Raw genomic sequence first — 27,833 nt, forward strand, 5'->3', positions numbered from 1 at the left:
ATGTGCAGTGCCTCTGGAGGTGGAAGGAAACATGAGACGCCTGGCATGCTGGCAGCCGGCAAGGGATACCCTGACACGGCCCCTGAACAGTTTTCTCCGGAGGAGTTTGGTGGTTTCACTGCCCAGGGCCTGTCTGTGTGTTTGGGAGAGTCACCTAGGACACTCCCGGGAGAGGATCCGTCAGAGGGGATTCAACAGCCAAAGGAATGTCAGATTAACAAGCTGGGTCTCTTTGCCTGGTGTGTTCGCTTGCAGCCTGATAGATCTCCAGAGGGGTCTGGGGGTAGATGTTGGGATTAGGGCCCTTGGCGAGCGGGACCGCAGGAGGTTTGAGAAGGGGGGTAAACGCCACCAGCCTGGAACGTCGTCATCCTTCAGCAAGCACAAGTGCCTTGAAAACATGAAATAAAAGGGTCCTTCTCCCTCCAAACACGCTGGGGCTGCATAGACGTGGCCTGGGGGCTGAGAAGGGGCGGGTAACAGCATATTTAGGGAGATGGGGGCGACCTAGGACTCCTTTCTGGTCTCTGGTCTCAAGTTTCTTTGCACTGTTTCTTTGCACTGATTCTGGGTTGCTTTGGACAGGACGTGGCCTGCGGTGCAACAGAACCCCACCATGCTGCTTCCGTCCCTGAAGATGCTCCTCCTCTTCCTCCTCCTCCTCGCAGGTGAGTGTGTGACTGGTGTGGCTGGGCGTGAGCACGACTCTTTGCTGACACGTGAGAATTCCCCAAGGGCTCTTCCTGCCATGGGGACAGAATGAATGGGGCGCGAGGGGGCAGTGGGGCTGGGATGAACACGCACACCTGTGCACCCACATTCCCATGCACAGACACACACACAGGTGCACAGGTAGACAAACACACACACCAGCATCCATATTTAAAGGGCTAGTGTCACACATTCCTGGTCTAAATCAGAGCCAATTTCCTTTTCCTACAGGGCTTTGATGCACATGAGATTTGTTCTCTCTCTTCACTGCTCTGGGCAGGTGAGGTGCTTGTAGCTCAGCTCAGGACCTCACATCAGCTGCACCCTGCCTGCCGGTGGGAACGCAATGCTTTAGGAGCCTGGGGGCCAGGGGTTGGGGGAGCACTGAGTGGAAGATTGTGTGTCCCCTCCAATTCCAGGCCGCTCCTTCCGCCGGGTCTGAGCGAAGGGTGCAGCTAGGAAGCCGGCAGCCGCGAAGAGCTGTCAGGGAGTGACACAGGAAGCAATTCAGGAAGATGTTGCCTTCTGTATCGCTTCCAAGGGATTTCCTGGAAAGTTTATTTATTTATTAAACAACATGGCCCTACCTCGTCCACGTCTCTTCGCACACAGCCCCGTGGGGACGGAGCTCACTGGAAGAGAGCGCCCTAGCGGTCCACCTGGTCACAGCGAACGCATGACCCTTCCCGGCCTTCAGCGTTTGCATCTGAGACCCTCCGTGAGGAGGGAGGGAGGCAAAATTGCAGCAGAGCTGGGGTCATTTCCGTGACACGGGTACCGTTGTCTGCAAACGCAGCTCTTCGACTCAGCATTTCTGGGGCAAATAAACCAGTGCGAGGGGATTCATAGGAAGCACAGCTATCAGCAGGCTGGGAGGGACAGGCTGCCACCTGTCCAGAATCTCAGAGCACTGTTCACCCCAAAAGATCCCCTCCGCCCCAGAGATCACGAGGGCAGGTGTAATGGCATCACGTCAGAAGATGCTGAGTTTGGTTCAATGCACAAACTTTTAGCATCTAAGTTTTCAAAGGCTTGACTTACCTGACTTCCCCCCAGACAGTTTGCATGCTCACCTGCTGCACCGTCCCATTTCAAATTTGCACATGCAAACTGGGTAGGTGAGTTCTACAACCTCTTGGGGTGCACGGTTACCTGATACGTGTGGGAGGTGGTCATTTAGGTACAGCACAATGCTAGGAGTCAGGAAGACCTGGGTTCTATTCCTAGCTTTACCACAGACTCATGGTGGGACCTTGGCCAAGTCTCTTAGACATGCTGTGCCTCAGTTTTCCCATCTGTAACTGGGGGTAATAAAGCTTACCTACCCTCTAGTGTTGTTGTGAGGCTACATGCATTTAAGAGTGCAATGAGCTTGGAGATCCCCAGAGAGAAATATTCATTCTGCTGCTATGTTTCTGACAGATCTGGGCTTGCAGACGTGGGGGGCCCCATTCCAAATGTGAACATCTAGGGTGAGGTTTCTGAAGCCGACTAGAGGATTTTGACACACACACTCGGTCAAACGAGCGGGAGTTGTGGTGTCTAAATACCCTGGTCGGTTCTGAAAATCCCAGGTCGGGTGGCAACAGCAGGTCGGGGAAGAGTGTGTGTTTATTAACAGCTGCTGCCAAGGGATCCCGCGTGTGTGGTGGCGAGGGTTCGTTCCAAGTCTGTAGCGATGGTGCAGTGGGTTCACCCCTGAACGTCACAACAGATTATTTTCAAAGCCGCTCAAAGGTGAACATTGCAAACCTGCCTTAGGGTCTTCGCCAGCCCGCACCGAGCGCCGTGGGACAGTTGCCCCCCATCTGATCTACTCCATACACTCTCTCCTAGGTCTGCCAGCCGTGATGCCTGGAAGCAGCAAGCTGCGCATTTCACCCAGCGACCCCGAGATCATCCTCAATCTCTTGAGCAGCTTCTCGCTGACGTGCTCGGGGGAGGCCGAGGTGGTCTGGGAAAGGGACATGCAGCCCGTAGCCGCGTCGCCGGAGTCGAGAGACGGCACCTTCTCCAGCACGCTCACGCTCTGGAACGTGACGGGCCTCGACACGGGGGAGTACGTGTGCACCTACAACCACTCCCAGAATCAGAGGCATGCGGAGAGGAAGGCCGTCTATGTCTTTGTGCCGGGTAGGGGACAGAGCGCTCCCAACCCCTCTCTGTGTGTATCTCTGGGGGCTAAAGTGGGGGGTGGAGGCCAGTAGAAGGATGGTGCTGACTTTGATTTCTCCTCCCACTGAAGATGCTAGAGGGAGGTTCCCCTACTCTGCTGTAGGACGGGGGGGATGACAGTACCTAGGAGAATGAATGACACATATGGGAGGCTAGAGTTGTCTATCTGCATCCAAGTTCCCCTGCAATCCCCCACCCCCAGCACAGGGCATGGTGCAGAAATAGTTAGAAATATAGTGCCCCCAGGTGAAGGACCCCAGGTGGGAGAGAATCATTTGAACGAAAAAAGGGAGTGAAACTCCCATCTCAGCACCCGGCTGAGAGCAAAGCACGCAGCAAAGAAAGCCTGATGGGACATGTTCCGAGTAATAACCCCAGCCGCTTCGAGAGAGCTGGAGGAGATGTCCTGGGAGTTCAGCATGTCCATTCCAAGCAGAGATCCTGTCCCATCCCGTGGCTAGTGGGCAGTTGCACGTTCTTCTCCTGTCTCTCTTGTAACCAGGTTCCCTTTCCCTTTTCCCTTCTGCAGACCCTTCCTTGGTCTTCCTCCCCACAGGCCCTGAGGACGCATTCATCTTCATAACCGGCTACACCGAGGCCACCATCCCCTGCCGTGTGACCGACCCCCAGACCGCGGTGGTGCTCTACGAGAAGAAGATCGAGAACCCAATTCCCGCTTTCTATGACAGGCAACAAGGCTTCAAGGGGTTCTTCGAGGACAAGACCTACATCTGCAGGGCAACGCTGGATGAGCGGGAGGTGGACTCTGACCCATATTATGTCTACAGAATCCAGGGTGAGCCGCTTCTGGGATGGCTCAGCGGGGTCAGGGCTGGTCTGTATAAGGGCAGCTGCAGCCTCTCTCCAAACTAAATATGGACTTTCTGCCTCAGCCTGGCACCGTGGCCCCAGGGCATTGGTCCCCAAACTTTTTACCCTGCGCCCCCCCCTTTATCCCTGTCCCCATCCCCGCCAGCTGGGGCTGGGAAGGGGCCATGGTGGAGGGCCTGTGGTCAGGGCTGGGGGCTGCGGCAGGTCAAGGGGCCAGGCTGCCGTGATCAGGGACCAAGGCAGGGGCTGAGCGCTGAGGCCGCGGCTGGGAGCTGGGCATCGAAACACGGCTGGGTGCCGCGACCAGGGGCACGACGGGGGCTGGGCACCAAGACCACGCGCTGTGACCAGGGGCCGAGGCCGAGCTGGGCCCGGAGCAAAGCTGGAGGCAGAGCGGGGCTGGGTGGCGCTCCCTCCCCACCCGCCATGGGGCAGGCCCCACACCTGACCACACCCCCCAAATGTTCAGGGGACACGCCCCACCGTCTGAAGACCTCTGCCAAAGGGCTGAAAGCATCCAGCTCATCCCTGGGTGAGAGCCCAGCACAGCTGTCTGCTAGCAAGCGGCCCTGCCGGAGAGCCCGGCCTTTCCGGGGTGAAAGGGGATTCACACGCTGATTTCTGTGGGCTACATTTTGCCCTCGTTTACCCCCCCTGCCTCTCCACTGGCTTCGCCAGAACGAGCATGGAGCATGGTCAATGAGAGCAGACTCCAGGCCCCCGGGTTCACTCCATTCTGAATTCCCGCCACGGCGCGCGCCAGCAGCACACCCAGAGAAACAGGCTCTGCTGCCGGGACAGCTGCCTCCCCGTCCGGCCTGCCCCGAGCCCGTCCTAATGACACTCCTCCCTGCAGGCCGCTGCTCAGATCGCAGCTCCAGCGCTTGGGGAAGGGAACGGTCTCACGTGCCAGTAACGTGAGCGCACGGCGCAACGCGTCAGAGCCACGCTGGATTCCTTGGAGAAAAGGGCTTCCTCTTTGCCTCCCCCTCAGAATCCCCTGCCCTCCCTCCGGCAGGCTCCCCAGGGTCTATTTAAGATCATGTCCCTGTCCCACTGACAACCAGTCCATTTACCTGTCCGGAGCGCCGGTCAGGGCGTGGGATATCTTGCCGTTGAACTCAGCTGAGATGATTCTCCCTGGTCATTTGTATTTGCAGTAAAGTCTAATGGCCAGAGCCGTTATGCTAAACACTGCACAGCCATAGAGCAAAGAGGCCACCCCTGCCCGGAAGAGCTTACAGTCTAAGAGGATCCAGACAGACCGGGGAGTCCAAGGAAGCCATGAGCCGATGCTGGTCCGAGTGGTAGGCAGTGGTCCCAGCACACCAGCTGCCGGGGATTTGGTTCTCCCCAGCATTGTTTCACCTCTGCTCTTTTCCTCTCTCTAGTCTCCTCCCTCAACGTTTCCATCAGCGCGGTGCAGACCGTGGTGAAGCGAGGCGAGAACATCACGGTGATGTGCACAGTGAGCGGCAACGAGGTGGTCGATTTCTGCTGGTTCTACCCGCGCAAGGAGGTGAGCGCTTGAGTGCGGCAGCGCAGGGCCCGTGACCCGGCCGGCAGCTCCTCCCCTGGCCAGCTGCACCAGGAAACAGTCGGGCCAGGGCCGCGTCTGTGTCCTGTGCGAGAGGCAGTGTCGAGCAGGGCTGGCACCTTCATGACAGGCTCCCCCGAAGCAGCTGGGAGTCCTGTGATTTTGATCTGGCCGGCATGCGCAGCACACAGCCCTGGCTGCCTGGGAGGTGGGGAGAAGTAGGAGGGGCAGCCCCTGGGGAGTCCAGATCCTGCACCTTCGGGGATAAAGCCACTGCACCCCCACGCTGTGAGGTCGTGTCCTGTGTGTGTCCCCGGTAGTTATCCGGTCCCCATCACCACAGGATCTGAACGCCGCACAGTCGTTCATGTATCAACCCTCCCCACCCTGCGGGGAGGTAGGGAAGTGCCGTTATCCCTGCTTACAGAGGGGAAACTGAGGCGCAGAGCGCCTACATGGCTTCTGCAAGGTCACACAGGGAGCGTGTGATGAAGCAGGGGACGGGATCCAGGTCTCCCTAGTTCAAGGCCAGTGCTGTGAACCACTGGGCCAGCCTTCCCCTGAGGGGACTGAGCCAGCTCGTGCTCCCTCCCCCTGTGTCTGTGGAGGCAAGGCAGGGACCCACCAAGCAGTGGTTCCAGTAGACGGAGGCAGGACGGGGAGCTGTGAGCTCACGGGAGCCCTGGCGAGGTGGGGGAGCTGCTCTCCCCTTTACTACAAACCCTGCTGCCACGCACCGACCCCTGTCAGAGACTGAGGAGCAGGGCCAGTGGCGCCTGCAGGGAGCTACTTCCAGCACTCCTGCCCCCGGGGCCCCATCTTGAGGTCAAGCCCAGTGCTGTGTTCATGGCTGACCCGCTCCTCAAATACCGCCCTGGCTTCAGACTGCCCTGGGTTCTTCCGCTGGAGGAGACGGAGGGCCCCGACTGCGTGAGAAGACGCAGTCTGATCCAGACGCACGCGGGGTTCTGGGTTCCAGGGCTCCCCTGGCCTGCTGGCGGCCCCGTCATGGTCGAGCCCTGATCTCGCTGGGGCGGGGGGCTCTCCTCTCTCCCCTGTGCAGGCGGGTAAGGCCGTGGAGCCTGTGATGGACTTCTTGCCTGGACCCAGCCACGACATCCGCTCCATCCTGATCATCCAGAACGCAGAGTTGGAGGACACCGGCACCTACCTCTGCAACGTCTCCGAGGTCTACCACCAGAATATGGAAAGGAAGGGCCTTGTGGTCAGCGTGATCGGTGCGTGGCCACGCTCTCTGAGCCAGCAAAGTCTGGGCATCAGCTAGCCCTCCAACTTCTCTCTCCCCATACGCCTGGCTCCCCCCCCCCCACACACACACACACATCCCCACAGGGTCTCTGTTCCATGTGGTCCTGGCAACCCCTGCTCCCAGAAAGTCGCTCATCATCCCAAGGAGGCCTAAAACCATCCCCACACGTCAGATAATCCCGGCACCTTGCTGGCAGCTGTGGGCAAGAGGCAATGAGCTACTCATCCCTGTCGGAGCTCGGAGCCTCCCCAGGACGCAGGAGCTGGCTGGGCCGAACGCCCTCGTCTCATGTCCCCGCCTGTCGAATCCCTTTCATTTTTTAACTGGATTCTAGGTAGTGAAACCTGCCCCTTCAGAGTAACGAACTCCTCCCTTGCTGCAAGCTTTGCTCGCTTCCTGCTGGAAGCCCTCGGTCTCCAGAGTGCCCTCGCAGGCCCTGGAGGGGCCACCCCCCAACGAAAGACTGGCCTGAGGCACAAAGACTGGATCTGGATCAAATTGCCCTGAGGTTTCAGGGCGTTGGTTCAGGCCCATCTCTACCCTCAACCGAGGCAGATGTGTATCCATGGGGCAAGTAGCCAGATACCCCTCCCGCCCTTCTCTGTCACCCCACCCCACACACCCCAGCCCCCCGCGCTCCTTCATTCCTGGGAGCAGGCCCCAGGCTGGGGCGCTGACCCTGCCCCTCTCCGAACCCTCCGCAGAGCACGGCTTCGTGCGGTTCCACGCCGCTCTGAAGGACGTCGAGTTGGCCGAGGTTCACAAGAGCCGCACCTTCCAGGTGCAGATCGAGGCCTATCCACCACCAACCATCCTGTGGCTGAAGGACAATGAGACCCTGAGGGTGGGGAGCAGCAGCGAATTCGCCATCACCGGCAAGAACCTGTCGGAAACCAGGTGAGGCGGCCCCTGTGGGTGGGACACAGCCTCCCCACCCCTCATCTTCCCCAGTGATGGCTCTGGCTAAGGGTTCAGCGAGAGCCGCTCTCATCCCAAGTGGAGCAGGGGGAAGGGAATCTCAGCGCCAGCCAGAAATAGCCATCTACGTTGATCCTGACTATCGTTTGCTGTGCGATTTCCGTGCAAGTCCCAGGACTCGTCTGGGTGGGCATGACTCATCCAATACACCTGGCGGGCACCAGCGTCTTCCCGTCTTCACTGCTCCGGCATCCTTTTTCCTGTAGGTACCAAACCACTCTGACCCTGGTGCGGGTGAAGCAGAAAGAAGGGGGATTCTACACCATCCGGGCCTCCAATGAGGACGACACGCAGGAGCTGTCCTTCTACCTGCAGATTAATGGTGAGGCGGCAGCACCTCACCGTCCGTTGAGACGCCCACACACAGGAGAATCAGAGCGTGTTACAGAGGGTCTTAGCAGCTCCCTCCACTCTTGGCTGCAGGACACAAAGACCCCGCAGTTTTGACTGCAGCCTCTTTGGGTCATTTTTGTCAAAACAACATCCTCCCTTGAAATGTCTCAGCTCGATTCACTGCAGGAGGCAGACCCAGGATCTGCATTAGGCAGGGGAAAGGATTGGCACGACTGCCTGTTGCAACAAAGCAATACCATTGCTGTGTGCATGCCACAAACCATCGAAGGCAGGTGAACGCTTTACATTTGGTTCAGCAGGTAGCCGGTGGCCATTCGCTCCAGGCTGCCTGTGTGTGCTCCTCCCTAAAGACAGCCAGAAAATTCCCATGGTTTTTTGCAGGAAATTTGGGGAGAGGAAAAGTTGGGGAGGATTTTTTGTTTTCTTTAATTTCCCAGGAATTTTTTTAGTTTTCCGAAACCATTTTCACTCAGATTTTCCAGGGTTCAAAACCCCAGGAGTGTTTTACCACAAACCACTTTCATGTTGCTCAAAAAGCCTTTTTTTTTTTTTAATGTTTTGATGGAAAACTGTCGACCCAACCTTGCCGTTCCCAGTGAGGCCTGACTCACGGGTTCGTAGTGAAATGGATGCAGGTCCAGCCAACGACTAGCGGAATGGAGCTGACCCCACTTACACTGGGTCTAAATCTGCCCCTTAAATCTCAGTCCATCCGGGGTGCAGAAAAGTTCACTGCCAGTCCAGAACTCACCCCCATCAGCTAATGGTCGGGGAGGGAAACCAGCTGCCCGCCCCACCCCGGCTCACCCCCTGCCTGCTTCCAAGGCAGGAATTCAAGGAAGGGGACACACTCGTCCCGCATTCCATCAGCGGGGGGCCCTAAAATTGTACGGCTATTGCTGAAGCCACCGTGGCTGTGCACATAGCCAGCCCAGGCCCCCTCATGGCCCTCTGCAGGGTGGCTACTTACTTCGCTCAGGTACCCTAGCATAGATGGGCTCCTGCCCCCCGCAGTCTCACTCCAAACACAGTCGGTTACAGCGGGCCCACGCTTAACCCCCGTGCTGAGGGCAGAGAGACTTTCCTCCCTCCAGTGAGGTCAGCTCTCACCTGCGTTTCATGCCCGTCACGCCCCTCCCACAGGCAAAGCGAAGGTCTGACTGTCTCTTCTGTTCCCAGTGCCGGCCAAAGTGTTGCTGCTGAAGGAGAACAGCAATGACAGCAGTGGGGAGCAGACGGTCACGTGCATCAGTGAAGGGATGCCCCAGCCGGAGCTCAGCTGGTTCACCTGTAGCGACATCAAAGGGTGAGGGGGACAGGGTTGCCCGATGCATGCAGAGTCAGGGCTTTCCTTTCTTGGATCTGCCTGGACTGTCCCTGGAGGAAAAGTATGTAAAGCGCCTCCTGCTGGGCAAGGATGGGACTGAGGTATTGGGGCATCCTCTCACCCCAAGTTCTCAGACCACGCCCTGTAGCACTTCCTGCTGAGAGGAACTAGGCATCTATGGGCATTTCTCACCCCATGCCCAGAGCTGCTACACCTCGCTTACGGTGTCTCCTGCTGGGAAGAAACTGGGACTGAATTTTACTGAGTAATTGTTGCACTTGTGTGTCTATTTAGTGCTTCATAATCTCAGCCCTGAAGGGGGTTAGATCTCTGCTCGTGGGGCAAGGGAGATGCATCTGTGGTTTTTCACCTCTGTTATTATTTGTATTACCCTAGTGCCCAGCAGTGCCAGTCACAGATGGGAACCCCATTGTGCTTGGGATACAGGCGCAGAACAAAAATACAGTCCCTGCCCCAGAGAGCTTCCAATTTAAGTGTAAAACAAGAGATGACAGGTGAATCCAGACAGACAGACGGGGGGGGGGGGAACAATGAGCGGTTGTTGGTCAGCATGATAGGCAGCAGTCTTGGCACATCAGCACGTGTGGATCAGGTCATTTAGGGACTGAACTGTGGCCTGCTTTACCACTGCTGCTGAGTGGCGCGGCTTGTCTTCACCAGGCTTGAATCTCTTGTTTTTGTTCTAACATCCTCTGGGAGGCCAGGGCATTATTTCTCATGAGACGCACCAAAATCAGTGGGTGCCTCTCCCCGCTGGCTCTGCCGCAGCACTGCACGGCTATAGACAGCCTTTCCCGGAGCTGGGCGGATACCCACGGGGCTCAGTGGTGCGTTGCGGGAGCCCAGCGGCTTGTTCCCTCCAGCCGTCACGATTTGATTGCAACACTTACTGTTTATTAGGAAAAGGGCTGGAAAAAGTTCCTGAAAACAGAAGCTGAAATGGGCCCATGAGGCTTCCTGGGGCCCAAACAAGGGGCTCATCTGAGTCCCCCCCCCAGCTCCTCAGTGCTGGTGCCAGTGAATAAACAAGGGTCTGTGCTGGCTGTCCCAGTAGAGACACAGCAACAGGGAAGCTCATTGGAGGAGGAGCTGTTATCCTCAAGCATTTGGGGGCACAGGGTGGGTCACGAAGAGCCAGGATAGAACAGCTGTCCATACAGCATCCCGCCCTGTCGTGCAGCTGGGATTGTCTCCCATCTGTGGCTTTTCCAATTGGCAGGTGTGGCACCAAAGAGAAGCCCACCAGGGTGCTGGGGAATAACTCGGAGGCGGTGGACCTGCAAACCGACTCCATGTACCACGAGACGCTGAAGGTTTACAGTGTGAACAGCACGTTGTGGCTCCGCAGTGTGGACGAGCCCCTGCTCATCAGATGCTCTGTGCAGAACCTCCTGGGCGATAACTTTCGGGACATCACCTTGGTCCCACACGGTGAGTTGGCTGGCGCCTGCTCTGCCCAACATGTGCAGGTCTCAGCGCCGCGTGCTTTGGGCTGGAAGCTTAGCCCAGGCCGGTGGACTATGCTGCCCCTGGCCACTGCAGCCTGCGGAGGCTCGGAGCCTGGATACCTCTGCTCCTTTAGTTCACGTGAAAGAGGCCTGTGTTTATGGAGCAGGATAGCCAGAGCCCTTGGTGCCTGTTGGTTGTGGCCAGCAGTTCGTGCCATCTGCATGAGGCAAGCTCAGTTTCTGGTATGTGCACACTTTGCCTACCTGGATAAAATATCCCTGTTTCTCCCCTCCTTCTCCTGACGTGTCTTCCTGCAGGGCTTCTGCCCACTGCTTTGTAGTCTGTGTCCGAAGGGTAAAAGTCCTTTACACAATCCAGTTTTAACGTCCTCTGTCCCGGCACCGAGCAGTGACATCCCTGTAGAAACCAGGAGGGGGTGGGTGTGCCAGGGCCAGACCCCACGGAGTCAGTGGGACGGGAGAGTAGGGTGTTTGCATCACCCGTTGTGGATTTCACCAGTATTAATGTTAGCACGCTCCAGGCACTAGAGGACGCCACATGCACACCGTTGTAGGCTGTGCCCGGCGCTCTGAGCCGGCTGGGGCGAGGCCACTAAAAAAGAACCTACGCTCTCGGCAAACGGGTCGGCCGTGCCAGCCCCCGCTGAGAACGAGACCGCTGCCTCCTACTGCCCAGGGCTCTATACACGCCCATGAGGTCAGTCTCCCCCCAAAGCCGCTGGGGAGCTCTCCTGCAGCAAAGGGGCCGGAGGGTCACCACTCATTCCTTCCCACCGCACCCCGGCGGAGAGGCCCCCTGTGTGTTTGTGCCTCTTTCCAGGATTAGTTCTAGGGGCAGGGAATGCAATCGCCCAGGGTTACCTGGAGACCTGCAGTGGAGTCTGTGCTGGTGTCAGAGAAGGGAGAGGATCCTCTCCGGGCATCCCAGGCGAGCCCTCAGCGGGGTCGTCCCCTGGCTTTGCTGGATCAGTGAACACTTCTCGTGGGAGGAAGGGCTGGGTACGGACCAGCCAGGGGACACCACACAGGCCTGGTCTGAGAGTCAGTTTCCAGGGGATGGACCAAAAGCCACCAAAAGGTGCCCCAGGCCCAGCAGCGGGTGCCTGGGGTTGAAGTTGGCTGGGGAGGTTTGGAGAGGGAGAGGTACCGGTACTTACGGGACAAGCCGAGGCAGGCTGTCAGAGGGGGGCATTTCAGATGAGGCCCTCTTTGCTGGGTTCTCTGAGTGGGTGCCCTGAGCTCCCCAGGCCAGCTGGGGCTGGAGGGACCTGATTGTTTCCCATGTGCTTCCTGTTGTAGCCTTGCCCTTCAAGGTGGTCATCATCTCTGCCATCCTGGCCCTGGTGATGCTTGCCGTCATCTTCCTGGTGATCCTCATCGTCCTGTGGCAGAAGGTCAGAGCGAGAACCTCCCCCCCTTTTGGGACTGGGCGGTGGGAGGTCTCCCCCCTTTGATTGCATGCACTGAGAGGGCCTAGCCGTGCAGTGATGGGCAGCCCCCCCTTTCTAGCTCCTCCGTGCAGAGCTGGAGCCCACCGGCCACCTCTCTGGTGTGACGCGCAGCAGCTGACCTTTCCTCTGGCCATAATGTGGGAGAGCAGCTCTGACTGCACCGCAGGGATGTCTCCCTGAAGCAGCCGCTCCGGGACCTACCGGACAGTGGGAGGTTCGGTCCCAGGACAGCCCATCTTTCAGGTGTCTCTCCAGGCTGCACCACACGCTCTCAGCTCTCTCCTCTTCCCACTCTCCAGAAGCCTCGCTATGAAATCCGCTGGAAGGTGATTGAGTCGGTCAGCTCCGATGGACATGAGTACATCTATGTGGATCCCATGCAGCTCCCCTACGACTACAGCTGGGAGCTCTCCAGGGACAAGCTGATGCTAGGTATGGGGAGCCCACGGGGCACCGTGGGCTCGGCAGAGATCACCACGGGATGCTAAAGATGTGAAAGAATGGGACACAGATCCATGATCCCCAGAGAGGGAGAGCGTGCCTCAAACACACCGGAGAGCAGGCGGGGGAGCCCGTGGCCTGGCCCAGGTGTGCGACAGACGCACTTGCATGGGATGTGTACGTCACCGACCCAGTGATGCCCTTAGCACTGAGAGATGGGGCACAAGAAGCAAACACCGGTCGCTCCCAGAGCTCGTGTACCTTCGAGCGGTTAGTGGAATTCAGTGGGCTCCTGCCTGCTTTGGGGCGGGCGAGGGATGCACGTTCAGGGCTGTCAGGTCCGGTGGCTCTGCCCCTCGGCTGCGTTTCTCTCTCCGCTCCGCCTGGCCCAGGGGGGCTGCCGTGCAGCTCAGAGGCATGGCTGCCGGACTAGGCTCTCGGGCAGCATCGGGGTGATGTGAGCTACGCTCCCAGAACAGGAGGCAGTCCCTGAGGAGGGGAGCACACTAGCAGGTCTGGGCCCCTCCCTGAACCTACGGGCAGCACCGAAGAACCCCCCTCCATTGTGAGAATAACAATGTGAGCATTCTCCATCCTCCTACAGCCCTTCGCCTGGGCATCTCGGAAACCCTCACAACACCCTGGGACCGGGACCGAGAGCAGGGGGCAGATGGGTGGGGTGGAAACATCCAGGACTTGTCTTGGCCCCAGGAACTTTTGGTGTGCCTGGTCCTGACATGCTGGGGGGAAGAGAGAGCTGGGGATAGGACCCAGTAGAAAGTGCTAACAAAGTCAGTTCAGTTGGAGTAGATGAGGCTAATCAACGGTTGTGAATAGGCCTCATCTACTCTTAACTGAACTGACTCTGTTAGCACCTACCCGCCCCGTTGTTACGTTTCTTACCCGTGGATGTATATATATATACCTCCTGTCTGTGATTTCCATTTCATGCATCTGACGAAGTGGGTTGCAGCCCACCAAAGCTTATGCCCGCAGGAATTTGTTAGTCTTTAAGGTGCTACAGGACTCTGGTTGTTTTTGCTGTAGACAGACTAACACGGCTACCCCTCTGGAACATCTCTGTGAATGATCCTCTGCCGGGATGGATTTGTCAAACAGCGCCCCCCTGCTGGCCAGATTTGGAATAGCTCCAATTCCATTTGGGAAAGGCACCTCGGGTCTTTTCCTCATTATTAACACTGCGCCTGGCAGCCCGGTCTCTTTCCCGCTAGGCAGAAATCAGCCCTAATAAGCCCCCGTTACCTTCATTCCCTGCTGGGATCGCTGTGGCTGTGCTGCTGTCTTTCTAGTAAAGGAACGCACATTTGCTGTGCGTCCCTCCCACCTGCGGGCCCCGCCGCCTGGCCCTCTGTGGGTGGATGTTGCAGCTGAAATCTGCATCTCCCTGGTGTTTTGCTGCAGGTCGCACCCTGGGATCCGGAGCCTTTGGCCGAGTGGTGGAAGCGACGGCCCATGGCCTGAGCCATTCGCAGTCCACGATGAGAGTGGCCGTGAAAATGCTCAAGTGTGAGTTTCCCACCATCTCTCCCCTTCGTTCACTGCCACTCGCCCCCTCTTCTCCCGTTCATTCTCCTTCACTGTTTCTTTCCTTCTCTCCCTTGCTTGTTTCCTCTCACCGTGAGATGATCCCTCCCTCCGCATGGATGCCAGCTGGGTCCGTCATTGTCTCACCCCTCCCAGCCCTGCCCGTGGTGGGATCAGGACCAGGACGTTGCTATCTACAGTTCTGTTCAATTGCAGATGATTCTGGCAAGGTTCTGTCCCTGTGACCCCTGCCTAGCACGACCAGGGATTTATTTCTAAGCCCCACTGTCTTTCTTGCCCTCTCTGAAAGGCAAGGGTCTAGGTAAGCAGAAATCAGAGGGAGTTGCAAATGTCAGTATCAGAGCCCGGCTAAGAACTCAAGAGCTCCTGGCTCCCAGCTTTGTGCTCAGACCACACGTCCCTCCTAAGGCCCAGTGGGGTGTGTCTTACCCTATTTCCTTGAGGGCGGTGCATGAGTCAGGGTCGTGCCCTCGTCTTTCGCACCTCAGCATTCTTATTCATCTTCCTGCTGTGTCCATTTAACAGCTACCGCCAGGAGCAGTGAGAAGCAGGCCCTAATGTCTGAGCTGAAGATCATGAGCCACTTGGGGCCTCACCTCAACATTGTCAACTTGCTTGGAGCCTGCACCAAAGGAGGTACCTGTCCCCTCCTCTTCCCCTCCCCTGGACGGTCTCCCCCTTCATCACAACTGGTACCCGTCGCCTCCCCCTCTAAGCATCCTGCTTAGAGGTCACGTTGGTAGCATTGTCCCCAGGCTGTCCATGTCTGCCTGCTGCCTGAGGGGGAGAAAACTCTGTGAGAGTTGCCACACTCCAGCCCACCCACTGTGTGTCCATCCCCCCTCCAGCAGCAGGCATAAAGAAAAGAATCTCCTGTGAGCCGCGAGACCCATGTTTTGTGGGGAGCCAGCGGTGCTCCTGCCTGCTCCCCACTCATTGACTATCCCCCAGCAAAGGAGGGGGATTCCTTACAAGCGTGCAGTGACCTCTTTGGGACTGGCAGCAGAGCTGGCTGGAAGTTTCACTGGAAGATGCCAATTTGTCAAACTGAAACTGTTCTCTGAAAAAAGTCAGTGTGGACCAATTCAATCCGAAACAATGTTGAAAAGAAAAAAGTCTAGAAATTATCGACACTTTCAAAACCAAACGTCCCAGTTTTCTGTCTTGAAGCGACTGGTTGTTTTGAAATCAAAGCTGATGGTAGTCAACCAAAATTGTTTTTCAATAAAAAATGGTCCACGTGTTTCAGCTGACCCAATACAAACATTTTGAGGGGGTTTTTGGTTCATGAAAATTTTCAAGGTTTCAACTTTGCGTCCTAATTCGGGACAGGAAAAATTTTTGTTATCTTGGAAATTTTCACAAGCCAAGAAAGGCATTTCCCACCCAGCTATCGCTGGTGATAAAAGAGAAGCCCTCCCAGCCTGCACCTGAATCAAACGTTCTCCTTTCCCGCAGGCCCCATCTATATCATAACGGAGTATTGCCGCTACGGAGACCTTGTGGACTATCTGCTCCGGAACAAGCACACCTTCCTCCAGTACTACACTGAGAAGGCGAGGCGAGACATGGAGGTGTATGGGAACGACGCTGAAGAGGACAAGGTGTACAGGTGCCTATAAAGTATCACTCTTCTATTCCCTTTATGCATGCAGCTGTCCTAGCCAGCCACAGCAGGGTCCTGTGTTTTCTGGGGCCCTTGTTCACACTGGGAAGGCTCCCGATTGAAGGGTATTTTAACCTATGGGCCAGATCTGCAATACATTGATTTCAATGGTAGTTGGGAGCTTTGTGACAGCTTTTCTACAACAGCTGGAAAAGAGTCCTCTGACAGTTGCCGAAAGAGGCGCGGGAATATCTGTGCAGATTTACTGAGAGGCATCACAGATGGAAGTTGCAAAGCAGCGTTTTGTCCCAGCGCACAGAGGCCATAGTGAAATGAGAGAGGGCGTTGGTGGGAGCTCTTGCAGTTTCCATGTCAAGTCAGATGAGGCAATAACACATGTTGAACAAAGAACATTAATCTGGGCTCAGATTTCAAAGTAAGTTCTTGAAACTGCAACCCGCAGTTTCGTGCACACAGCAGCTTTTCACAGGGGAGTTTTGGCACGCGCTGTCTAAATGGATAGCTACTCTTTAGGCAGCTAGGCCCAACTGTTTTCAAAAGGAGACCCCAGGTCTGTGTGCATTTAATTATACGCCTACATTTGTGATCCCGGATACTGTAGCAGCACATGCAAATGTCTGATTAGGTACCAGACTAGCAATTGTATGCACTATCAGCTCATTTGCACACTGATGGGGTCTGTCAGGCCTTCTCTGCTACCTGCTGGAGGCTTTGGGTCATGACGGCCTGGCCCAGATCTTCAAAGGTCTTCAGGCTTCTAATTTCCAGTGAAGTCAATGGAGGTGAGGAGCCTAAATACCTTTGAGACTCTGAGTAGATCTGTTTAAGGAAAACCTTTTCAGGCCAGGCTACCAACGAGACTTAGTCCTCCAAGGCCTAGAAAGGCCACAGGGAGACACTGACCAATAGGAAGCCAGCAGGCCAGTTAAGAAGGCTTGCCTGTTGCTGAATTGGGCCCAGTGCTGGGTGAGAGTAGCAGAGAAGAGGAGGTTCTTAGTACTAATCCAGCATACCAGGGGTAGGGTAGGAGCCGGGACTGCTCATGGTTTGGCTTGGCTTGCCTTCTGCTTAAACACTGCAACTCAGCAGTCATCTCATGTGTTTATTAGTTTAAAGGTACTGAGCCAATCTTGAGTTTGGTTAGCGGCATTAACCATTTAAAGACTGATACTGTGCTCACAGCAAAGGCGGTTCTGCTCCAGCCCAGCTGCCTGCCTGCACACACCCATGCAAGAGTAAGCAGGCAAATTTGCACATGCTTTTGCATGCAGACCGCAGGCCTCCCTCTAAGGACCCTGTTCAGCTGCACAAGTGTGGATTACTCCTGTGCAAAAACTCACACGAAGAAAAATGTAGGTGCCAAATTGCAGGTGCAATTAGAGAGGCTGGGTTCAGGCCTTGTAGGAGATGGAGCCCTCGGTGTGCCCAGTGGTTAACTAAAGAATAAGGTTTTTAAAAACTCAGGTTAGTAAGGCTCCTGCTACCTCTCCTGAGAGAAGAGGGCAGTTCAGTCTGCAGAGTCATTCTGCTGTGCTTTCAAACGTATCAATGCTTCCCCTAACCCTAACTGGAGTGACCCCCTCTCCTGTGAGGGGGGAAGGAAATTCAGAGTCAAATTTTCACCCTTTGGCACGTGGGGATACGTGCATACAGTTGTGCACAGCTCCGTTAATTTAAGATGTGCACGTGGAAAAGGGGCATTTGCTCACGTTTGGCCACGCAAGAGCCAGTCCTTGCTTCGGGCAGACGCGTTGCAACTTGCACCCACCATTCAGGCCTGAGCAATGATAGGTATGCCGTTGTCCGTGCCTCCATGTGGAATTCTGGCCCTCCATCACCGGAGTCCCTTCAATTACGCCTCCCTTCCCTGCGTCTCAAATCCACCCACCTCTCTCTGACACTACCTGCTCTGACTGGTTCTTTTGCTTCCCCATTCCAGCCTCGCCTCCTTGTCCGTTGAAAGCGATGGGGGCTACATGGATATGAGCAATGATGACTCCCTGGACTACGTTCCCATGTCTAATATGAAGGGAGAGATCAAGTATGCTGACATCGAGTCCTCCAACTACGGCACGCCCTACGAGCTGGACAGCTACTCCCCGTCAGGTAATGGGAGTCCCCGAGAAGCGGATCAGAGGGAGGTGGTGTTCACTGCGAGGTCGCTGGTTTCTGTTGCTTTAAGAGCTGGTTGGGATGTGATCTGATTCCCCCAGGGTCTGCTGAGCCAAAGCAGCGTTGGCACAGTTTCCACCCCCCCATTGAGGCCCCGTGTAGGCCTGAAAAACCCTAGACCAGCTTCCGTTCCCGCCAACGCGAGCCCCAGCTTTTAACCAGTGTGGTAGCCTGGTAACAGCCATTGCGTGTGTCCCTCTGCCCCTGCCTTTCTCCTCCCTCCAGCTCCTGAGAGGACGGTCCGGGTGACCCTGATCAATGAGTCCCCGCTCCTCAGCTACACAGACCTGGTGGGGTTTAGTTTCCAGGTGGCCAACGGGATGGAGTTCCTCGCGTCCAAAAACGTACGTGTGCAGCGTTGCCCGGTGTGTCGGGGGAGGGGGGGAGGCGGCTCCGAAGGGGAAGAAATCAAAGTTCGCTCTCGGTTTGTGATGTAAAAGCCCCTTGACCTGCCGAACCTTCAGTCTCGCTTCCTCTGTAGCTGCCTCTGCCCCTCTGACGATGCTGCCTCCCTCAGCAGAGAGCCGGCCTTTGTGTCGAGCAGCCCCTGACCGCCTCTACTTGCTGGCGTCGTCCTGGGGCCGGTGTGGCTACGCTACCTGTTAAACTGGGTCTGGCTTGGATCAGGCCAGGCATAGTCTTCAAAACCCCCAGCGTTCAGTGCCTCAGAACCGCTCTCTGGGTGGTGCTGGTGCTGTCTGGTGCCCTGTCCTCCGTCAGGAGCCAGGCAAGCGTCCTCACCAGAGGCCAGCGCCGATGCTGGGCCAGTGAACAAGCAGCCGTCAATGGCCCACTTGCAGCCTTTACTTCCCTGCCTGGGGCAGAGCTGTCTCCAGTCCGGACACCCATCCCGCAGCCACGCCCACCGGTGCAGCACTGCGGCTTCCCAAGACATTCTGCAAACCGAGGCTTCAGCGGGTCTGAAAGCTGAACTGCCAGTGAGGACCGAGCATCCAGGGTCTCTAAGGCTAAATTCGACTGGCTGAGCCCGGCCAATTGTTAATGGAATCGAAGATCTATTGTTCATTAGGAAACGTGTGTGGCTGGGGTGTGAAAGCAAATGGGGCGGCAGTAGAGAGGATCACAGAGCGACAGTTCTGATGCCCCCGCGAGACAGGCGGGTCTCCCAGTCCCCTCGACGTGTCATTAAATGACATGACGTGACATTAAAGGAGATGCTAGCAGTATCAACTGTCGGGGCGTCAGTGATGGATTCATTCGAGGAGCCTGTCTTTTTTGCTTGTGTTTGTGCCAGTGCGGTGCTGGAGCAAACCCTGTGAGCATGCTGTGTCCGGGATCAGTGAAGGCACAAGCCAGGCTGGCATCACCCTGCTCCTAGACGCCGACTGTGCATCTTCAGCCTGCATCCCCTGCTCATTTTGCTGCTCTTTGCGGGGGGTTTGCTCTGGTAGCTCCGTGGCGCCTGCCACCGCTCTGAGGGCCGGTGTTTCTGTGGCCTGAGCACCACCTCTGACAGCATCCCTGTCTCCTCCTCTGCAGTGCGTGCATCGAGACCTGGCGGCGAGGAATGTCCTCATTTGCGAGGGGAAGCTGGTAAAGATCTGCGACTTCGGCCTGGCCAGAGATATCATGAGGGATTCCAACTACATCTCCAAAGGCAGCGTGAGTAGGGGACCCAGGTTTCTATAAGATCCCCTCCCTTCCTGCCCTATTCCAGCAGGCGCACACCCTGCAGGTGGGGAGTCTCACCACCAGCCATGGAGGAGGAGGTCTGCGGGGGGGCACTGGTCCCCCTAGTCAGGGAGAGGAGGGGGAGATTTCCCTCTCTCCCCCTTACTTTAACCCCAGGCTTTACATCTCATAGACCCACATGAACGTGCTTTCCAGGGTCCTTTGCAAGAACTTAGAGAACAGCACTAATAACTGTACACCAGTACGGCCCCTTTTGTGCAAGGACCTCCAAGCACGGTACCACTCCTCACTCTATCCTGTGCGGTTACTAGCTATGAATCATCGTCCAGATGGATAGGCCAGGGCTCGGAGAGGCTGAGCTGCGGTACCAAAGTGTCACCGTGGATTTCTTGCAGAGCTGGGACTGTGCCTCAGATCTTCCGACTCCCAGGCCCCTGCTCTAACCACTAGACCGCACAGAAAGGGGAAGCGCTTTTCTGCAGGCTCCCATGCAAGTGCTTTCAAGGAAGGAGACTCAGATCTTTTTAGGTGGAAAAGGCCCCTGATTCTAATGAGCGTCCTCCAGGATGTTCTTTTTGTTTCAAATTACAATAGTGGCAGTGCTGGGGGAACTCTCCCAGGCCCTTTCTGAAAAGGGGGCTTCAGGGAAGATGAATAATCCCTTGCTCTTTGCATCAGCAGATCTCAAAGAGCTTTATGAAGGGGGTCAGCGTTATTACCCCCATTTTACAGATGGTGAAACTGAGGCACAGAGAGGGGAAGTGACTTGCCCAAGGTCACCCAGCAAGTCAGTGGCAGAGCTGGGACAAGAACCTAGGTCCTGAGTCCTGGCTCAGGGGTTGATCCACCAGACCACACTGGAATATGATCAGGGTTCCTCTGTTCCATTCTCCTCCTCTCGCTGAATCGCTGCCAGCCGGGCAAAAATGGGAATGGAGAGCCTGACAGGTGTAGGTGAGCAGCTGTCGTTGCTTGGAAGCGAGAAGTAGCCAGCATCACACAGGAACCGTGTCCATCCGCTCAGCTCATGGGTAGGGGGCAAGGCCCCTCCCTTTCCCCCTCTGCAGCAGAACCGGGGCTTTCCAATCCAGCTTCGCTGCTGCTGCTGTTCCAGAGAAAACAGGAAATGAAACCAAGCCCCTTAGCAATCCTTCCTGGGGATTATTTTTGATACCTGTTGCGCAAGGGATGCTACATCCAGCACAGGGCGTCATGCAGGCCAAGCTGCACGGAAGCTGACACAGCCCGGAGCCGCGCGGTTTTCAGTGCATCACAGGCATGTCCGGATTGGGCCCAACACAGGAAACGTGGAGAGGAGAGGACTAGGATGTCTCTCTCGGCCCTCTCTTTGTGGCCTCTTGGACATCTCCAGTCAGCTCCCGATCTATTCGTAATGACGCATGTGCCAGGTTGCAGACATCCAGCTTCAGCTGGGATTGGGGGGAAGTCACCCTCCGACTCCATTTCAATGGCCCGGGTGAGACATGTCAGTGGACGCCGTCTAAGGCCGGGCGTCTGTGTCACACAAGACTCCATCGCCGCCGGCAACCTGGTCGGCTGGGATGAGAGTGGATGTCGAAACAGAGCTGGTGCCTGGCTTGTGAAGGCCGCTCCTCCTGGTCAGAGCTGAGGTGCGCTGGAGAGCGGACCTGAGGGGAGCGCGTGTGGCTGCCGCCCCATCCTGTGATTGTTCCGTGGGGACGCTGGGGCCTTCTGTCTCCAGGGAGGTCATTTTGTCACCATTCAGCTGCAGAAAGTCTGCCTTAGAAAGGCAATAGTCCATTTTGCCAGGCTGGTGGAGGGGGCCCAGCAAGAGAACTCAGCAGGAAGGTGGCCCTGCCGGGCCCGAACTGCTCCATGATGGCGTGAGAGGGGGTGAGGCCTCGGCAGGGGGATAGCAGCTGTCGGCACTGCCTGGAGTTGGGAAGGGGGCTGCTGTTCTGATCTCCCAGCTGACAAGGGTCAGTGTAAGACCCTGCTCCGGTAAATGGGAGTCAAGGCCCTAAGGGAAACGGTTGATGTAAGGCGCTCTGGGCTGGAGCGTGGCTCTGAGGGGCTTTCCTCAGGCTGGGCTCCGTGAAGAATCAAGGGACAGGTTTCCCAGCCTCTTGGTGCAGAAGTGAGCTGTCCCTAGGGGGTTGGTGGACTCGTGGCCCTAACCCATTTCTGCTCTCTCTTGTCTTCGCAGACCTTCCTGCCTTTGAAATGGATGGCGCCCGAGAGCATCTTCAACAACCTCTACACAACCCTGAGTGACGTGTGGTCTTTTGGGATCCTGCTCTGGGAGATATTCACTCTGGGTAAGTGCCCTGAAACTCACCCTCCTTCAGCAGAGCACGACCTACCTCCCAGGTTTCCTTCAGTTTTGCACCACGCGGGTCCAGCAGTGCTTGTCCCTGCATCTCCCTCCAGCCCAGCCCAAGAGGGGGCATCTCTCCCTGAGTCCCATCCCACCCCATGCCAGGAGGGGGCCTCTCTGACAGAGCCTGGTCCTATCATACGCTGCCCACCACAGGTCTGGTGATGAAGGGAGGGCTAGGCATGGGGAACGGGAGGGAAGGAGGGTGGTGCTGGTTTTATAACAACACAGAGTGTGAGTGGTGGAGCCTCCCTGTTAGCCTGCTTTCCAGCTCTTCTTCCTCTTGTAGGTGGGACTCCATACCCTGAGCTACCCATGAACGAGCAGTTCTACAATGCCATCAAACGTGGCTATCGAATGTCTAAGCCCGCCCACGCTTCCAGCGAGATGTAAGTGTTCGCCCTGCACGTTTGCACGGGCCGTGTCTCCTCCAACTGGAGAAGCAGCCCCGCTCCACCACCCCTTCTGCCATGTAACTCTGTGGTGTCCTTTTCACCCTTCTCCTCCATCTCCCCAGCTATGACATCATGCAGAAATGTTGGGAAGAGAAGTTTGAGATAAGACCTTCCTTCGCTCAGCTGGTGGTACTTATGGGGAACCTCCTGGCAGATGGATACAAGAAGGTATGTCTCAAGAGTGCTATGCTGGGGGTGTGGGGAGGCAACTCCCCTATAAAAGAATGATGGTTCAGTGGTTAGGATACTAGCCTAGAACTTGAGAGATGTAGGTTCAAGTCCTTGTTCTACCACCCTTCCTGTGTGACTTGGGGCAACTAGTCTCCCTTTGCCTCAGTTCCCTACCCATAAAATGGGACTAATAGCACTGCCCTACCTCGCAGGAGTGTGGTGAGGATAAATGCATTGAAGATTATGAGGTGTTCTGATGCTGTGGTACATGGGAGCCATCTAAGCACCTTAGTTAGATACGCCCCAGGTATTTCTTCCTTTGTCTAAATTAGATAGAACCTGTGTAGGAACTAGACATAATCTGTATATGAAATGAGCCCCATTTTACAGCCAAACATACTTTATACTTGGTGACACATCTGTCAGAGGAGATGGAGAACTGAGACTCTGGCAGAGTCTGGTCTGTAAGATCCCGGGTACTTTTGGGAGGGAAGGGGGTGTTAATATTCCAACTCAAGCAATTACATGCTAGCGATCTAAATCCCTCTTGTGGTTCAAACTGGACACAGCGTTCTTCTTCACTTCATGCCCTAAATGCTGGGTAGTGCTGCAGCGGGCAGTTAAACCTTTGCCGTTTCTCAGAGGCGGCTGCACGTGGGCGGCAGATAGAGTTCTCCTTGTGTCTAGTTTGTTTACGCTTTTGTAAAGCACTGCAGGGCCCTTGGAGGTCAGTGGTGACAACGAAACGTTACGGCTTAAATCACACGGTTTGAAATGCAGTTGTTTGTTGGTTAAGAGAAAAAAAAATGAAAAGTGACGCTGTTTCCAACCGTTTGTTATAAAGATCAACTTGCCGTAGCTGAAAAATCAGCAGCTGGGCAGGTTGCTAATACCAAGAATAGCCTGGGTACGTCAAGCAAGAGGGACACATGTAATGGGTGAGCATTGTCTCGTTGTGGAAGCTCAGGACTGGGACTCTGGAGATCTGAGTTCTGTTTCCTGGCTCTTCCCCCGTGTTCTCGGGTCACTTTGGGCAAAGCGCTAAATTCCACACGCCTCCCCAGTTGTCCAGCCGTCATGGTGGGTGCCTCGGTTTTTCGACACAGCAGGTCTGAGTCTCCTCTCATTCACGCTGACATAGAGCGGGAGTAACTCCACAACGGAGCGACACCAGCGTCACTTCTCAGGCCCCTGGTATCTCAGGTGGCTCACCCAAAAATTGAGCCGCTCAGTGGATGCTTGAAAATCAGCCTCCTGTCTCCTTATCATGAGCTTCATGTCTGAGAAGTGCCTTGCACTCCTGCGATGGCGGGCGGGCGCGATAGCAGTACAGAGTGTCATGCTTACGGTGGAAACATGGCCCAGACTCTGTAGTTTCTCTTTACATGCCCGAGGAAGCCGGCTTGATCCCTGTTAGCACTATCCCACTCTCACCCACCCCGTTTCTTTTGTAACCTGCACCTGGGGAGCAGAGGTACCAACAGGTCGAGGAGGAATTCCTGAAGAGCGACCACCCTGCTGTTCTCCGCACAAGGCCCAGGATCCCGGGAGACAGCAGCACCGGGCCCGCCCCCAGCTCCGGCACCGGAAGTGTCCTCTATACAGCCGTGCAGCAGAATGGCGGGGACAACAATTACATCATCCCCCTTCCCGATCCTAAGCCCGACGGTATTGACGACTCCCCTCAAGAGGCTTCCGTCAGCCGGGCCAGGTAGCAAACGCAGGCCTCTTAATGCTTCCTCCTAATCTGGTCTCTGTCCCCACTGACTTCCTGAGACCTAAGCCAACCAATGCTTCAGAAAGAGTGGAAGCAGCAGGAAAGCATGGTCGGTGGCGGTGGAGAGGGGCCGGGAGGCGGGACACAGGGAAAGCAACTCCAGGATCTGCTCCCTTCCCTCTCAGGATCCTTAAATCTACCTACAGCCTGGCCTTGCCCTTCACAGCGGTCCAGTTCTTCGATCGGCATGGCCAGCTGGCATTCAGGATCCTCGCGCCAGCCTGGGCTGAGAGGCAGCCACAGCAAATGACTGTTTAGACGCAGCATCTAGTGCTCCCGGAGCGCCCAGCCCTTGGCTGCGCTGTGTGTATGGGAAGGGGGTGAATTTAAGTTCCATTTTGTCAATCGTTCTGTGAGAGGTGCAGCCTCGGTTGAAGCCCCTCCAAGATGGAGGATGGCAGTGGGCCACTGTGGGGCCTACATAGTAACTTGGCATGCCACAGGAGAGCCAGCCACGTCTTTCCTAGCAAGCGGGTCCTCGCTCGGGACATCAGAGATTTCAGACAGTGCATTTATTTCTCTCCTTTCCCTCCTCCCTTTTTAGTTCTACTCTGAATGAAGCCAACACAGCGTCCACAATATCCTGTGACAGCCCCCTGGACCCGCAGCAGGAAGGGGAAGAGGAACCAGACCCGAAGTCAGGCTGCCCGGAGCCAAACCCAGGGCACCACGACATGGAAGAGAGCTTTCTGTAGAAAGGGCAGGGCCGTTGCTACCCCACACCCACCGGTGAGACCAGCTAGGGGTCAGCCAGACTTGGTGGAGAATCTTGCTGTGGTTGTTTATCCCGCCCTCCATCCCAGCTCCCAGCACAGCGTGGGTTACAGAGGGACCTTTCCTCTCCCCCAGACTCACTGCCCCATTGATCAGACTACTGAGAAGCGGAGGGGTCTCCTCACAGACAAACCTCTCCTCACAGTGGAGCCAGAAGTGCTGCCTGGTGACCGGTCTCCAGGGGAGATGCTGCCGTTCGCTCCACTTGTTTGATACCCCAGCCTCTTTCCCGCATCCTGGTGCGACGGGTGGCTCTGAATTTCAGTGTCCATCCGGGCCAAAGCTGCCTCTTTGATGTGTTGCTATCAGCCGTGCTGCAGAGCAGCAGCCGTAGTGCCGTCGGTGGCTGGCTGGACAGACAGATCCCTTGCAGCTCACCGGTGAGGTGCCAGGGGGCCGGCCGGCCGGCCATGCCCCAGCCGCTAGAGAACAGGATCGTGCTGAGCGGATTCTCTCTCGAGCACGGGAGAGCTATCGTGAGAAGAAACCAGCTGAAGTCGTCTAGTCACCAGCCTACATTTCTTCCCCTTCTTGTCCTCTCCAGCCTTTCTGAGATGGCTGCGGCACCTCGAGCACTATGGTACAGGTACCTGTGGCGCTGGGCCACGAGGCTGCAGCTGCCCCAAGGAGATGTCGTAGGCTGAACCCTCTTTCTGCCCACAGTAGCACCTTGGGCTCCCCAGGGCATGCCAGGAATCAGAGATGCTCTGACAATGACTCCGCTGTGGCAGCAGCAACACAACCCAGTGTTGTCTTCCTCTCTATGGACTCTAAGCCTAGACAGTCTCCATATTGCTCATTTAAAGGGAACAAATTAGATCTCTTAATTCACTATCCAGGGCCAGTATAGGAACAAAAATGAATGTTAATGAATCCTCTAGTGCTACGGGGCCCGTGTCAGCTGCTGGGAAAGTCTCACAACCCAGCTGGCTCCAGAATCTTTGCTTTGTCTTTGGGAAGCAATGGTATGAAGTTGATGTGACTTTGCTCATACGAGTTCCCCTTTGAGTGTCATCTGGGTCCCTCACTTGAATCGCAGCCTCTTTCCCGAGGTGAGTAACCAGGCTGCATAAACACAAGCCCAGGAGGTCCAGGGACATTGAGAGAGAGAAAAAGACATTGTGAAGCCATCTGAGCTGTACAGGGTTTTATGGGCCGGCCACTTACAGTCTCTTTGTACAAACACATGGGGGAAGCCAAGTTTTAAATAACGAGCAGCATTTCTATTTGCCAGGAGCAGCTGTTCTGCTGCCGATCCAGGGAACCCTGCAGGGTGGTACATTTTGGGAACCAAGCAAAAGAGGAAGGATCAGATTGTCAAGTGGGATGTGGACCTAGGACAGGGACTTTCTCTTAGAAAGCAGAATGCAGACTGGAAACGTTGGAGATTCCTACTCTTGCTTCAAACCCCTCCTTCACCTCCATTGGCAAGGCTGTGACCCGTAGCATTTGGCGCTTCCACTTGTTATTTGAAGAGTTAAACCATGTGGAAAGCCAGGCTCCGATTTCAGTTTTTTAAGTAAAACACGAAATCCCCACCAAGGTGGCTGAAAAGCCGTAAGAGCAGGAAGTTTATAGCAATGTCTTCAGTTTTGAAAGCAGCATTTTCTCCCTTTTGAATAGCATCAAATTGCCTAGTGCCCTTTCTCGCCACACCCACAGCTTCCTCTGGTTCATCCGCTTCTCTGTGTCTCTCACACATACGGTGACTGTGCTCTTAGTAACAGAGATGGTTGGAAATGTTGAAAATTTCAGTGACGTCCTTTGTGGAAGTTTTTCAGCCAGCGTATAGAGCCATCTAAACCTTCTGAAAATTTGAACTGTCCGCCAAAAAATGTTGAAAATTTGTGTGTTTTCCAACCAGCTCCAGTTGTTAACGGCGCCATCTTTCTAAAGTTAAATCAAGAGGAAAAGATTCCTGTGGGGTTTATGTTTGTAATAAAATGTGAAAGCTAGACATAGTACCGTTAGTGGTAGCCAGAAAAGTGCTACTGGCCCGGGGCGTTTATCTATTGCCAGCCAGTATGGTCAGATTTCTCATAGCCCATCATCCTCAGGAATCACACTGAATTGCAACAGATTTCTTACACACTGTTCCTCTTGATTATAGTGCAAGATCTATGTCCCATGGACGTTACTCAAAAAATGCCCAGAATCACAGGGAAGTAACAACACATGAGATCTTTGGGGTTAGACCATTCTCCTCTGTTTCTTGGGTGCTCTGTAGGTTGCAGCTTCAGCCAGTTGAAAATCACGCCTTGAAGTGATACTGCTCTTATCAAAGAGTTTGTCTTGTGCTTTTGTCCCAGCTGGCTAAAACCTGCCAATCTGAGTGGATTTAATAGATCCCCTGTAGGGTCAGAGCCTTTATCTGCCAGGGCAGATTTCTCTCTTTATGATGCCCCATGTTACTCCTTGAAATAGAACCTACGATTTAAATAACCATGAGCTAGTGCCCTCGTACCAGCCCTGTGCAAAATTCAGGTGTATACATCTGGCATTGTGAATCTGGGGCTAGCGGGAAGTCTGGCTGACAGGCAAAGGTGAGCTGTTGCTGAACACTGGCTATGTCCAGCCCCATCTGGGCTTGACATGAAGCCGCGTCGCTGGGCTGGAGAACTTTTTGGTTTCACGAGCGTGTGCAGCGAATGGCTGCCTTGTGTCAGAGTGAGACGCCCACTTGGATAAGGGCAGGCGGCGCTGACCAGGTGAGC

General features: G+C 55.6%; 1 protein-coding gene across 1 annotated transcript; it reads left to right on the plus strand.

Moving 5' to 3' along the window:
• PDGFRB (platelet derived growth factor receptor beta) lies at window positions 1-27,807 on the plus strand. The gene is made up of 23 exons (XM_067567418.1): window positions 1-239; window positions 586-668; window positions 2,548-2,844; window positions 3,416-3,682; window positions 5,109-5,236; window positions 6,318-6,492; window positions 7,229-7,421; window positions 7,709-7,824; window positions 9,036-9,162; window positions 10,424-10,635; window positions 11,973-12,067; window positions 12,424-12,556; window positions 13,988-14,092; window positions 14,657-14,767; window positions 15,590-15,743; window positions 17,698-17,864; window positions 18,156-18,274; window positions 19,431-19,553; window positions 21,772-21,883; window positions 22,232-22,331; window positions 22,460-22,565; window positions 24,041-24,279; window positions 24,890-27,807. The coding sequence occupies exons 1-23, from the start codon at window positions 1-3 to the stop codon at window positions 25,038-25,040; spliced, it is 3,552 nt and encodes a 1,183-aa protein (XP_067423519.1). The 3' UTR covers window positions 25,041-27,807.
• Window positions 27,808-27,833: the final 26 nt, after the last annotated feature.

Source organism: Emydura macquarii, unplaced genomic scaffold, assembly GCF_026122565.2.
Source record: "Emydura macquarii macquarii isolate MOO-44397 ecotype Brisbane River unplaced genomic scaffold, CSIRO-AGI_Emac_v2 contig_2768, whole genome shotgun sequence".
NCBI classification, from domain to species: domain Eukaryota; kingdom Metazoa; phylum Chordata; order Testudines; family Chelidae; genus Emydura; species Emydura macquarii.